Genomic DNA, 13,677 nt, shown 5'->3' with positions numbered 1-13,677 from the left:
TGCTGTTATTCTTAGCTCAAAGCACCCTGCTGAAACCTTTACTTTCTCCACCACAGAGACTGGGATATCACACGGAGCAATGACACAATGCATGCCCTGCTCTGAGCACCCAGGAGTCCATCAGCAGAAATCCAGTAATGCCCCATCATAGCTTAAGTCTTTAAAATAACAGAGACAGCCTGAAGGCAGGCACCAGCTTAAACCAGTCCACTGCCATACAGTTCATGGCAAGTGTCAAACTGGGATGTGGGACTCAGCTGTGCAAAGTGCAGTCTCCCTGTAACGAAGTGACACACAAAGCATTAAAGCACAATTACTTTTCTACCTCTTCCTGCTAAGAGGAAATTCAAAATTAAATAATGCAGTGATTAAAAATTATGAACAGATCAGCAGAGTTGACAACTAATCAATTCAGCAAACAAAGGAAAATGCTTTGACATTTAAAAGAACAGTTACTAACAACAGGCACTACAAGTGACATTTAACTATCCATTAAGGGCACAGAAATTTGAAACCAGGAGGAGAAGACACTGTTGGGAGCTAGGGTAAAGATTTAAGAGGATGTACAAAAGTTTTGAAGCCAGCTTTACAACTGCATAAATGACCTGAACTTCTGTGTGTGAGCCACTGGGACACCTGTGGGTTGGGTGTGAGTGTTCCATAGCTCTCACCTTCCTTTTCCACCTGGTCACCTTTCCTGCTCTTCCACCTGTAGCCTCATGGTCCTTCCTGCTCAATTCTAGGCTGCCTCATACTGGAAAAATTCCAGAAATGTCTCCCACCTGCCTTATTTCTAACAGAAACAGTCCTGCACCACTCAGTTGTGGCTGCAATGTCAGCTTAACCAGAGACCTAAGCCACATCAAATGAAAGAGCTTAAAAAAATTTCTGTGCCATTAACAATCTCTGTTCTGTCACAGGCCAGTCCCACCCTACAGCTCTCCCATCACTTCATCAATTGCAGGAACTTGCTTCAAGATGCTTTAAAACCCCCAGGTCAAGGATTGAAAATAACAATGCCTTCATAGATAAAAAGTAATATAACTCAAAATGGTTGCCAATTTTATGAAAAATGATATATCAGTTACTGTGGCAACAAGTTCACCTGAAAGTGAAGCTTGTGTAGATGTACAGCTTAACAGAAGCCCTTGGCAGCAGCAAGCTATAAAAAAACCTTCACCTATGCTGTCAGACAGGGCCTGCTGCTCCCTAATTCCTCCAGGAATTCCTTCCTTCACTCCTACAGCCTCCAAGAACAAAACAGCAGCTAGCCTTGCATGAAGGATAAACCCTTCCAAGACTTATCTTCTCTCAAAGCAGAAAATGCTTCTGCGTCCAGAAAAAATCCTCTCTCAGCACAAGGGTAGTGAGGCTCTCTGGACATGTGCTGCCTTCTCATCAGATACTACTAATTTCACACAGATGAAGAAGAGTTAGATCTGCAGTGTCAGGTGTGCACAGAGGTGAAAAAGTAACTGTTTACTGTACAGAGTATTGTGGATATCTGCCTTAACTACTAAGTTTATATCCTTTAGGGGATTCATGCTTATACAGTACACTTCAGCTCTGCTTTTCACTCCCTAAGACTGTTAATGAATAAATGAAGCACCTGAGACATCTGAATGTCTGGATCTCTGGCTGGCTCATCTCTCTAAAGCACTCCCCAGTATGTATGCTGATACTGGATAATATTTTTAAATCATATTATCATATTTCAAGATTGTCTCCTAATTATTTTGTAGCAATGACACCATGGAAACAATATTCAGATTAAAAAAAAATCACCTCCCTAATCATTATTTCTCAGTCACTCTCTAATTATGAACTTTATTGATTCCATTCAGCTACAGTTTGAGTCTTTCCATTTCTTAGTGTAGCATCCATTACTGGCCATGGGAACTGCTCACTTATCTCCCTGCTTAGCTTTGTGTGCTGAAATCCAAACAGTCTTTGACAAATCCCACTATGATTTTTTAGCCATAAGAATTGCAAACCTGTTAGCCCTGGCAGGCCAAGTTGGAACAATTTTCTCTGCCTTGCCCATGTTTAAGCTACACTACAACTCATGACTGCATTAATCCTGTTATAAAGCACAACATGAAATTAATAGAGTTTTTTATGAGAAGTGGTTGTTTTCAAAGATCAGTCAGGAGTTTTGTATTTTTAGATTTCACTTAATTGACAGGCTCTATAGTTCACTACAAAAGTCTTACAAAGTTGAGCACATTTTTATCCTCAGGTAGACGATAACAAAATTTACAATAAAACCTAATTGCCATCAATTACTGTGGCAATACTTAAAAGAGCTCCTTGAAACACTAGATTGCATTAGCAGCAGCTTTAGAACAAGTCAATCTCAAATTCTAAACCTGTTTCCTTCTTATTCCAGTATTCATTTAACAATCAGAAATCAGTCAGCTGTTTCATACATTTAGAGCAGAATGTTTAAACAAGAATGTTGCTTCATAAACGCTAAGCTGGAAACTGCTTTTTGAGCAGTAAAGGAGCATGCAATTCTGTTACTGACAAGCACTACTTACTGAAAAAAAATAAATCACTCCGTGTAATTCAAATACATTTCACAGTTGAGAGATCTCCATGTTACATTTCCAAGCAGAGAAGTACAGAAGAGAAAGACTTAAAAAATTTTTCTCACTTCTTTAGATGATCTTTGTATTTGAAAGGCCACAAATTTAGAACAAAAAGAAAAATGTAATGCAGTTCACAGGAGTTTCTTTTCTTTCGAACCTGACTAAATGAGATTAGACAAAAGGAAGAAATGCTTCAAGGACAAGGACCTTTTAGTACTGACCTGTTACCAAACACTGCACTGAGCTCATCCAAAACATTGTTCAGCTTCACCTGGAGCTCTTTGAGATGGTCACTTGCTTCTGCATCCAACTGTGGATGAAAAAAAGAGCATTTAGTTTGAACCCAGAGGGAAATCCACTGTCCTTTGCAGTGCTTCTCTTCACTGTTGAGGCTACATTTAATAAGCAGGCGAACTATCCCCACTGGACTCTGCCAGGTAGGATGCTCTCCTCCACTGCCTGCTGCTGCTGCTGCTACAGAAGCTGTGAAGTCATCAGCAGGTATTTGCCTAAAAAGCAGCAAGTAATTTCCCCAGGCTCCTATACCCTTCAATATCCTTCCTGATGTTTGTAAAGTTGAGGAAGAAAGGGAACATGAACTCCCTGTGGCCAAGAGTGTATCTAAGCTGAGAATCCATCAAGTACTGTGCTTTACCCTGAGGTCACAGGTCATTTCACCCCTCTGAGTCTAGAAGGACACAGGGTTTTTAGACTAGCTGTTACTACTTGTGCATTTCTCCATGCAAGATCTTGAAAGAAGCTATTTCACCTTCCACCCTGCTGTCAAGTATTTCAACTGAAGATTGACCCAGTCACTGCTCTCCGAATGTTTGACCTGAGTTGTTTTGGAAATTTGGCCACAGTATCATGGCAGGAGCTGTTGTGCACTCTTGTTGATCATTTGTGGAAAGTAAAATCTCAGCTACTGGTATCAAGCAAACTTAGCTCTGCTCTCACATGCAAACAGACAGCTTTTTGTATACAAGTGTTCAGAGGAAAACAAAAGCCAAGTTCCCCAAGCACTACATGAATGCTGCTGACACCTTGGAAAGTTTTCTAAGGAAGTATTTTTCCTCCACTCTTATCAGCCTAAAGCCACCTGTTTTTAAATTAAACATGATTTACAGTGTCTTGTATTCCAGCTGCCATCACCCTCCCAGCCTCAAAAGAGCCACTTCTGAGCAACATAGCTGCGTGTACACATAGCAACACAGGATGAATGCTTTGGGATCATTTGCTCATAAACAGTAACTTGTAAAACAGATTTTCCTGTATATACAGGCAGGCAAGATGTTTGTAAAACAAAAAGCTTCCTCTAAGGCAAAGCATCTCTTTAGGAATGTAATGAACCACGTACCAGTACTGTGGTTAAGAATCAGTTTAGATTTTTTATGGTATATCCATCTATACAGGATTTGAACACAACAGGAGTTCCAACCTCTAAAATCAGTGCTGAAGCCCTTTTCATATTGCTTCAGCATCTGTCAGAAAAAGCCAAGCCTTAGGGGATTTGGAATCTGATCCACTCATTTTCCTGTTGTAAGCTGGCATGGAAAATTGACTCTATTACGCATTTGAACCTGTGCTAATGAAACTTCTGGATCAGAATTTTAAAAGTAATTAAAGTAAAAACCAACAACCAAGCAAATGATGATTACTTAGGCCTCGTAACTTTAGGCATTGCTGCCTCTGATTATTTTTCTCTTATTAAAGTAAATTTCTTTTCCTATTATCTTTGTAACACTTGTGCTCTGTGACGGCAGAAGGAAGCTAATGTCATGCCAATCAGCATTCATTCTAGCCAAGCTCGTAGGTAACAAAATAAAAACAGCATTTGGTGGTGATGGTTTCTCTTGCCCCTGCATTAATCCTTCCCTCCTACTGCGTAAAGGCACAATGAGTCACAAGCTGCCTGATTTGCTTTCTAGTATTAATGGCACTGAATTGCCCTCTGATTTCAGCCATTTCTGCCAGGTTTGAGGTAGGACCAGTTCATGATTCATCAAAACATTTCACCCAACTGCTTTTTCAGTCAGGGAAAAAAAACCACAACCAAACAACAACAAAACCCCCCAAAACAATAATAATAAAAAACAAACAAACAAAAAAAAAACCCCAAAAATAAACGACCCAGAAGAATTTGGTACAAGACAGTTATTCTTCACTATTTACTTCTACTTTATAATTTATCAGATGCACAGCCTAGAGGATGCCTGAGGTCAGGATCAAGAACTTGTTGCCCTGGTTCATAAACTGTGCAATCAATGATTCATTTTACTGTGAGGTGGCCTGGAGAGCTCACTGGCTACCTTTAAGCTTTCCCTTAGTGCAAACTGATCATCCTCACAGCAGATGCGCTGTTGTCCCAGTACTGCAAGAAGAGACAGCTGACACAATGCTTTGCCAAGGGGATGAGCTCCAGTATCTGTGGTAAGGAACTCTCACTCCTCCAGAATATCAGCTCACAGCTCTCTGGGTACAACTGGCAAGACAGCTGCCCAGATTTGACTTTGAGGTGCCCAGCCTCATCCTCAGGAAGCCAAACCCTGGTAGTAAGCATTCTGATTCAGCATCCACAATGTCCCCTGTCATGCTAGAAAAGCTGTTGTTTTCTGAGAACTGCTACTAGGGAACAAGGAACTCCACCTAACACATTATTGATGGTTAATGATTAGGCATTGGCCTGCTTTGGCTCTAAAGCAAAGTTTTGGGAATTATCTGAGTGTGATATAAGTTCATTAGGAAGGTGCTGGTAGGTGTGTACTGCTGTTTCCTACACATAAATCTATCAGTTACAGACTACTGCAGCATATGGTATAAACTGCAAACTTGGCCAATGTGGTAAAGCACTGATAAGAGTGCTCAAATGAACCCACAATGGTGTTGCTGCTGCTGCTCAGTCAATGAATTTTAAGCATATCAGCTATCACTGATAGCAAGAAATGCTACTTGGACTGCATGATAAATCTGGCTGGTACAGCAGAAAACAGGATTAGGCAGCTGGGTCACTGCCACATGTCACATCCACACCATTTCGCTCAGCAGGCTTATGATCTCCATTCTGTGGGTGTATGAGAGATAATTCGGAGGAAGAAAGAAAAGTTCTCTGTGCAAAACACGGGAGAGTAGCCACAATGAAGTGGCTTCTGATCTCTGAGCAAATGTTTCAATTCCAGTGGAAATAATGGCTGGCACAGCCACAGTTTTGGGTCTGAGGCTAGAAGTGTGATGCTGAAAACTGAGGTACAAAGATGGAAAAGCTAATCCTGTATTTAAATTTCAGGGAAGAACTCAAGTCTCTGTTAATTTTCTGAAAATATTTGAGACTTGGCTTCTGAGAGAATCTGTGCCTCAAAGTCTCATCTGAACCCATTTAGGGCTGGAACCTCAAGTCCTCTGCTACTCTGACTGGTGGCATTTATACTGAAGAGCTATCAACTTGAATTTAGGATCATCTTCTCCTCCTTTCCTCATGCATGAAACAAAACCCCTGAGCCTAAGAATTTACACTGATGGGCTTCCAAGTTTTCCATGAGACGTAATTAGTTCCTCCTTGGTTTCTACACACACTCGTGAAGCGTGAGTGGCCAGAACTGGAAGGCTTCTCTGTAGGTGGTGTAGGTGGAGAGACATGACTCTTGCCTTCTAGAAAGCTGAAGATGTTAATCAATTTCCATCTATAAAAGGCAGAGTGAAATCATCAGGTCTGTTCTGGCATATTAGCAGCTAAGAATTATGCCCTGCTAACATATTTTAGATTTAGCAAGTCATGGAGTTCATCTGATTCCAGTTTGAAGCTACTGATTTTTGTTCTGCCTCCCTCCACCAGCCTGTGGGAGCTCAGCAGATCCAAACCCCCTTTAGGGATGTGCACTGAATTTTCAGGCATCTCCCCACTTTCCTATAGGATTCAAGAGTAAGAAACATGGAGCACCAAATTCAAACAATGGCTGCCAACTTCTCAAATATTACGACAGCCTTAGCTATGGCATGTGGGATGCTAAAGAGGAGCAAACACTAGATACCACAAATCCTTTGAGAATATTCCTATTTAAGCCTTGGCTGTTTCTAAGCTGTCCTGCAATTTGTTATTCAGATGGCTAACATAGGATTTAAAATGTGGGCTAACCCTGGCTAAGCATTAAGAGAGAGTTTCCTGAAGCTTTAATTGTGAAGATTAGCTTGAAACCAAAGGCATGAAAATTGTATGATGACAATATGCTGCTACTCAGCAGCTAACTCCTTGGGTTCCCTAGGCAGTGCTTGTCTCTGATACTCACCTCACATGCTTCCCTTGGGGTAAAAAGCTGTAGAAATGTTTTAAACCAGTCTTTCACACTACATCTAGACTCCAGCAGTGTGCAATGCAGTACAGCACCTTTTAATTTCACTGCCATGAGTTCTGTACTCAAGAAAAGCTAAGCAAAATAATGGACTGCAGGCTGAAGTCTGCTGGAAAGCCACAGAGGTGGTAGAAAATGCAAGTCACACTAGGTTTTATTAGGAAAAGTATGAACAATTAAATAATTGCTTAGGCACTAGCCTAAACACTAGAACTGACTGTGCGTAGCCCATTCCAGAAGAGAACTAAATTATAATCTCTACTCTGCTGGTGTATTGGAGATGATTCAGAGGAATCAAAGGTTTCCAAAAGTATTAATGCATACAGTTTTTATCCAGGACTCACCTCCCAGTTTTACTATTCATTACACTTTTAATGCTATCTGCCACTTCATAAACACTGCCTCTCCAAAACATGCTTTAGGGATGTCTGAGAATGCTCCTGAGTCATGATGAAGTTGTTTTGATCCCATGAGATCAATACAACTCAGAAGGGAAATAAAAGTAATAATTATAACTCCTATAATTTATTTAAGGTACTTTTCTCTGTGTATGCATGTGTATTTACGTATTTTTGTGTAATATATATATATATATATATATATATATATATATTTGCCTTGACCCAAGGGAATCCCTCCAAACAGAGCTCCCTAAAGCTCTGCTCCTGTCCTTATTGTTTCTGACTAGAAATGTTCACAGACCACATGATGTTGACACATTAAACCCAGAGATTCTGGGCAACTTTTGCCCTATTTGGAGTACTATAGTTCAGAAAAGAACAAGAAAAGTAAGGGGAAAAGGTACCATAACTCACTGAGGGCAGTGGCTGCATGAGAGAGTAAAGGAAGACACTATATGCAGGAACCCAATCTCAATATATAATATTGGGCAAGCACTCCTGTTCCACACTATGCCACTATACTGCAGGATGACCACAGGTGAGCCCTGTCCTTTAACTGCCCTCTCTGCAAAAGGGAGTAAGTGACCTGAATTTCCCTCGGGGGGTGCCCTGAATCTACTGGCAAAGAACACCATATAGCAGCAATATTTCAGAGCTTTCCAGAGCTGTGCAGTGCTACAGCTACAGATGCAGATCGAGATGGATCTGGGAATCAGAAGCAGATAAAGCCACAAGCACATTATAACTGAAACCAGTCCCCAAGGTCTGGCTGCACACATAGCACAAGTAAGATACCTGCCACAGAACAATGGAATATTTGGTACCTGGCTCTCAAGAATGCCTTTGAGAACACAAGAAGTTGAACAGTTCAAGACCAGGGTGTACCACTATGCTAGTTTCTTATTCTCCCAAGGAAGTTATTTTTGGATAGGCTAGTCAGGATAATGCTTACTTTTGCGCAAGGTACTGTGTCATGTATAGATGACCATAGAACAAATGTGCCACAGAAAGTAAGAACTGTCCTTCCTGAAGGAGGACAGAACCCACAGATGCATTTCCAGTAAGTTCTATTGTCAAAACTGCTGTCTCACCTATTGTTACCCAATTGTCAGGTTCAATCTGCAGCCAAAAGACTACTCAAACTAGGACAAGACCTTGTTTACTCTAGCAAAACATAGAACCTGGCAGTTTTCGAGTCAAGAAGCAATGTACTACACAGTCACCAAGCAGGAAACCCCCAGGGACAGCAGATAATGCAGGCACCTAACACAGCACAATTTATTTCTGGTGATCAGTGGCAGCCCTATGAAGTGCAATAAGCATCATTTGAAAAGAAAATTGAAAAAAATAATTTCCAAAAATCTGCTTCCTAGTGTGTTTGCCACATTTCTTCCTGTTTTACTCCTTGCTGTCAGGGTTCCTCTCCCCTTCCAGTTTTTTGATTCCAGAGTACAGGAGCAATAGTGGGTTCATTACCCCTTTTTTACCTCACCTCCACCTCTTGTGGGAAGGTTTTAAAGGGCAGAACGCAGAAAAGAGATCTAGTCTAGGGAAAGTAGTCAACAACCTCAAGAAACAAATTTTTTCTCCATTTATTTAATACAGTATCAAGGGATACTTTCAACTTTAAATATAGGGAAACCCTATTTAATGGCTACCACTAAAGAAAATAGAAGCAAATTGATTCCTTAAAGGAATTAAATGCACGGGCATTAAAATTTTATAGGCCACTTCACAAATATTTCATCACAACTTTATTTTTTCCCAAAAATTATTTTTTAGCTACTGCTGCCATTACAGCAGGAAGCATAAAATGCTAGTTCTTGATGCAGGACTCAGAAATTAGGATTATTGAGATGACATGTGAAAGAATGAGAGCAGTTTTCCTTGCCTCACAGGGCAAATCTATCTGTTGAGATTTTTGACACTTCACAGAATTCTGCCACTGAACACAAGCAAGATTTAGAAAAGCAATACAGGCAAAAACTGAGCTGTCCATCAGCAAAGCTGACTTTCCTCTTGGCATACAGGTCATAGCACAGACTCTATCACAACACAACCAAAGAAAATGCACTTGAAAATAATTTTTCCTAACATCAGCATCAGCAGGCTTTTCTTCATCTTCCTGAATCTTGAAAAGCAATGCAAAAAGAAGAGAAAAAAAAAAAAAGATACATATATTACATCAGAACAAAAACAGTGCCCTGGGGGAGTAAAACATTATTTCTATAAAAATTACCATCTTGTAACAAATGGACACATCTGAACATCCTTCAAAACATGAGAAGACACTTGCATGCCTGTAATGTATTAGATATTGGACATTTCATGCTAAAGGTGCTGTCTCACATTTATTGCCATATAAAATGATTCAATGTCCACACAGTACTGAGACCTCCATCAGCCACACCCATGTGAGCAGAATAAGCAATCTTTTCTTTCCTTTTCTATGCTATTCTGTGCTCCAAAACATTTGCTCCTGCATTTGATGACAGATTTAGCTGGGAAGCCTTCAGTCATGGCTGTCTCCCCACACTTACAGTGCCAGGCATCATAAGGCTCTCCTCATGGCGGTAGTCTTCCAGAACCAATATGATGCAAACCCAGCAACAACCAAAATGAACCCAGCAACAATGAGGAGGAATGAGAAAAAACACAACACTCAGTCTCTGAGTTCATTTACCTCTTTACCACCCATGGCTTCAAACATCTTCTCCAGCTGCACCCGCAGTTGTTGGATGTTGTTCATCAGGATGCAGGGCTGAATGGACAAAAGCAGGTGACTGTTACTGCTCAGGATGCCAACACACTGTCACCAGTGGGAGACCTTGTGCCTCAACACCCCTCCCCAAGTATCACCATGTCCAAGGAGTTACACAGGAGGCAGGGCATGCACAGATTTCAGCACTCAAATATAAAAAAAATCAATTTTTCCTCAGCTTGAAATGGTATGTTCAGTTCCCCGTTGCAGAATACCCAGATGAACAGACCTCTCTAAGTACCAGATCTACAGAACAACCTGAGCCCACTTTTATTTTTTTAAATCACACAACATAGGCAGTGTGGAAGCTAATTTCAAGGGGACCTGACAGCCTCCAAACCCTGCATATTTTCTTCAGGACCTGTTTTTATTTTAGGTCCAAGCAAGAATTCAAACTTCAAAAGCATCCAAATGATGATGAAAACAACACTGAAAATATATCATCACCATGGTCAAGTGCAATGTGAGACTGGTTTCATCAGGACTATTACATGATTCTTTGGGGGAAAAGGAAAGCTCAGCATAACTCACCAGTTTCTCCTTGGAACAGTAGGACTCAAAGCTCTTGGAGAGTATGTCAGCATATTGCATCAGCACTTTCCCAATAGTCTGCGAAGACAAGATGTGAGCACTGTCACTTGTCTTGGAGAAGTCCAGGAAGCAGGAAAGAAGAACCAACATACTGTCCTTCACCCCATTAAGAAAAGATAAACATCTAAATGCTGAGGGTATTACCTTAGCAAACCTCCTATTGTAGTGGGCAACAATAACAGGGTCTGGGCACTCTAGCTTCTTAATGATTTCAAAGCTCTGGTTGAGCTGGGTGAACACATCCACCACTGAGCAAGAGAACAGAGCGTGCTCGGACGTCTGCTGGAACTGAAAAAGTACAAAGAGTCATTGTCAAATGGAAAGATTTGAAATATCATGATTCAGAGTTTCAGTTTCCATCAACTATTGCATTGAAGGCAGGGTAACTTTACCAAAACCTACATCTTCCTCAGAATTACTCAGAAACTCTTTAGAAGGCCTAGAGGAGATAAAGAGCCTTTTTTTGTTTGGATTATAAATTTACTGTCCTTCATTAACTATGATCATGACAAGCATCAGGGAAATGTACCATGATGTTGAGATCCTTAATGCAATGCGTGGTTTGCCTGTCAGTTAATGAGGAAAGAAGGAGAGAGTAAGGAGCTATTTTAATTTTTTTTGTTAGATTTAGCTATTAAACAGAATGCTGCATGAGTATCACAGACTACAGTGCCAACACTCACTGAATAACAGGAAAGCTCTTCTCTTCATTGGCAATACTCAGCAAATTAAGAGTAAGATTGGTCTGTCAGTGGATTAAGGTCACATTCTCACTGCATGACTAAGTACATGCAAAGTGCCTCAATTTTCAATTTCAATTACTTCTTCCAAACAGAGAGAGCTGAGAGAGCACCAAGCCACTGGCTGACAGATTAACAGCAGCAGAACAGACAAAAATGAATGATATGCACCTTGCTGTTAAGAAGTTCTCCGTGACCTGTAAAGTACTAAAATAAATGAGTTTCCCAGTTGTTCAGCAAGCAAAAAGAACCACAATCTCCATTTGCAAGACAGCTGAATTGATAGTGTTTTATTTGGTTCTGTGCACTGAATGATGTAGCACCAAGTCATGCACTCAGAGTGACCTACATACCCCATCTTTTTTATCTCTCTCCAGAGCACCATGCAGGAAATCTAAGGAAACATCTTCATTTTCATCCAGCCATTGCATCACAAACTGCTCAAACCATCTGCAGGGGAGGAAAGACAGCAAGTTACAGCAGGAAGAGGAGTACCCCAACCCCAGCAAGCCTTGTGAAAACTGTCAGATGTCTGATGTCAGATGTTGCAAACATGCTTGCACCCCTACACAAACTAACAAGGCCTGTACCATTACTTGGGCTGGTTCTCAGCTGGTTTTGCCCCTCTTCCTATCTTTTATCTTCTTGATACCCCCCTCCTTAGGCCCTCCCCCTTGAGAGCCACATTTAACTTTGCTTCACCTCAAAGCACTCTGTCATTTTTTCCCCTTCCATCCACGTGCCAGAGAACACAAGGAAGACCTCCACACCCACAGGCACCTGTCCTGCTGCTCGCTTTGGTGTAGCAAATAGGCAATGTGAAAACAGGCAAGCTGAGAAGCAGCTCCAGCGATGGGATCTGACAGCTGGTGCCTCTGTCCTCTGCTCCGAGGGACACACACAGTACAAAAGGGGGTGTGTGTGTTTTTGTTGCCTGTGTTTAAGCAGTAACATAGCACTTACAGCCTTATTTAAATGTCTCTCTAGAGTTTGTTGCATGCAAGTGCCAACACAGCACAGCTGAAGCCAATCTCAATTTCAAATATTACTAAACAGCGTTCACAAACAAGAGAAAGAAGTGTCCATGTGTAATTTAGTTCATACAAAGGATTATTATATGAGCTTTACAGAGCACAGCCTTCTCTGCACAGGCAGCTGTGTTCATAGAGATTGTGCTAATTGTGGGCTGAGTTTGCAAAGAACATGAAAGCATGTGCCAGACATGAGAGGGAGATCAAGAGCAAATTCACAGGCAGAGCATACTAGATAGCCTTAAATAATCTCTACACTTTGAAATATAAAGCACATCAATGCTAATATTGGAAATTGTAACTGACACAGTGTTAAAATGCCAACAGCAACCTGTCTATGCAGCCCTATTTATTACATACAGCAACAGTGGAACACTGTCACAGACATATGGACTTCCTATATTCTGGAAGAATTCCTTTTGAATGGCACTTCAGGCTCCTAAAAGTCAGCATATGTTGAAGTCTGCTGCAAGTTTCTCAAGCTTTCAACGTTTTCTTTTAAACTGTAATAGTGTATTTTAAACAGCTTAAGCCTTAGAAAGGAACTCAGGCAGTTTACAAGGAAACAACTATACACCTTCCACCTGTTTCTCAGTTCCCAGGCTGTGAGCTGCTGACTGCTTCACATGCCACAGGTCAACATGCAGGGAAGATTACTTTTATATATCAGAAACCACAGTTTTCACTCTGAGGAGAGCAACTTCCTGATTATCATTCATCCTTAGTTATTGCACCACATTCACAAGAAATGGCCATTTGCTGTTGAGAACACTGCCCATTTTTATGGATACCATATGTTGCTACACAAAATCAAGTGCCTAGGTATACCTAACTGTCTTGCCAAATTGTCTAAGCAAAGGTGGCAGAGAAAATGGTAGTGTTGGGTGGGTGGGAGTGGTGTATTTGCTCCCCCTCCAAAAAAAAAACCATTACCTTCATGATGAGGTTTACTATGAATGTTGAATGAACCACTTAGATCAGAAAATTCTGTAAGAACATCTGCAAAGCCAGCCTCAATTTTGTTCTTTGTCTGACAGAAAAACCTGAGAGATGCAAATTATTTATAAATACTTCGATTCCACGTGTACATTCAGGGCCAAACTATGTTTTGAGCTGTAATATAAATCTAGAACTATCTTAGGCCAAATACCTCTTATAATATTTTACTATCAGGTCTTGGGCTGCTGAGCAAGTCAGGGGGACTCCAAGGACTATGAAG

At 40.9% G+C, this 13,677-nt stretch overlaps 1 protein-coding gene across 11 annotated transcripts in view; it reads right to left on the bottom strand.

Annotated features, from left to right (window-relative positions):
• Positions 1 to 13,677, bottom strand: part of UNC13B (unc-13 homolog B) — a 207,168-nt gene that overhangs the window by 24,425 nt on the left and 169,066 nt on the right. For all 11 annotated transcript variants that reach the window (XM_015653377.3, XM_033520414.1, XM_015653378.3 and 8 more), the window contains 5 exons: positions 11,781 to 11,877; positions 10,832 to 10,975; positions 10,628 to 10,705; positions 10,019 to 10,096; positions 2,813 to 2,901 (listed from right to left, as the gene is read on the bottom strand). In XM_015653377.3, coding sequence (XP_015508863.1) covers positions 2,813 to 2,901; positions 10,019 to 10,096; positions 10,628 to 10,705; positions 10,832 to 10,975; positions 11,781 to 11,877 — 486 coding nt within the window. The remainder of the gene's footprint in view (positions 1 to 2,812; positions 2,902 to 10,018; positions 10,097 to 10,627; positions 10,706 to 10,831; positions 10,976 to 11,780; positions 11,878 to 13,677) is intronic.

The sequence above is a fragment of the Parus major genome, chromosome Z (genome assembly GCF_001522545.3).
Source record: "Parus major isolate Abel chromosome Z, Parus_major1.1, whole genome shotgun sequence".
NCBI classification, from domain to species: domain Eukaryota; kingdom Metazoa; phylum Chordata; class Aves; order Passeriformes; family Paridae; genus Parus; species Parus major.
Note: the sequence above shows the minus strand (reverse complement) of the source record. Positions and strands in the feature narration are given on the sequence as shown.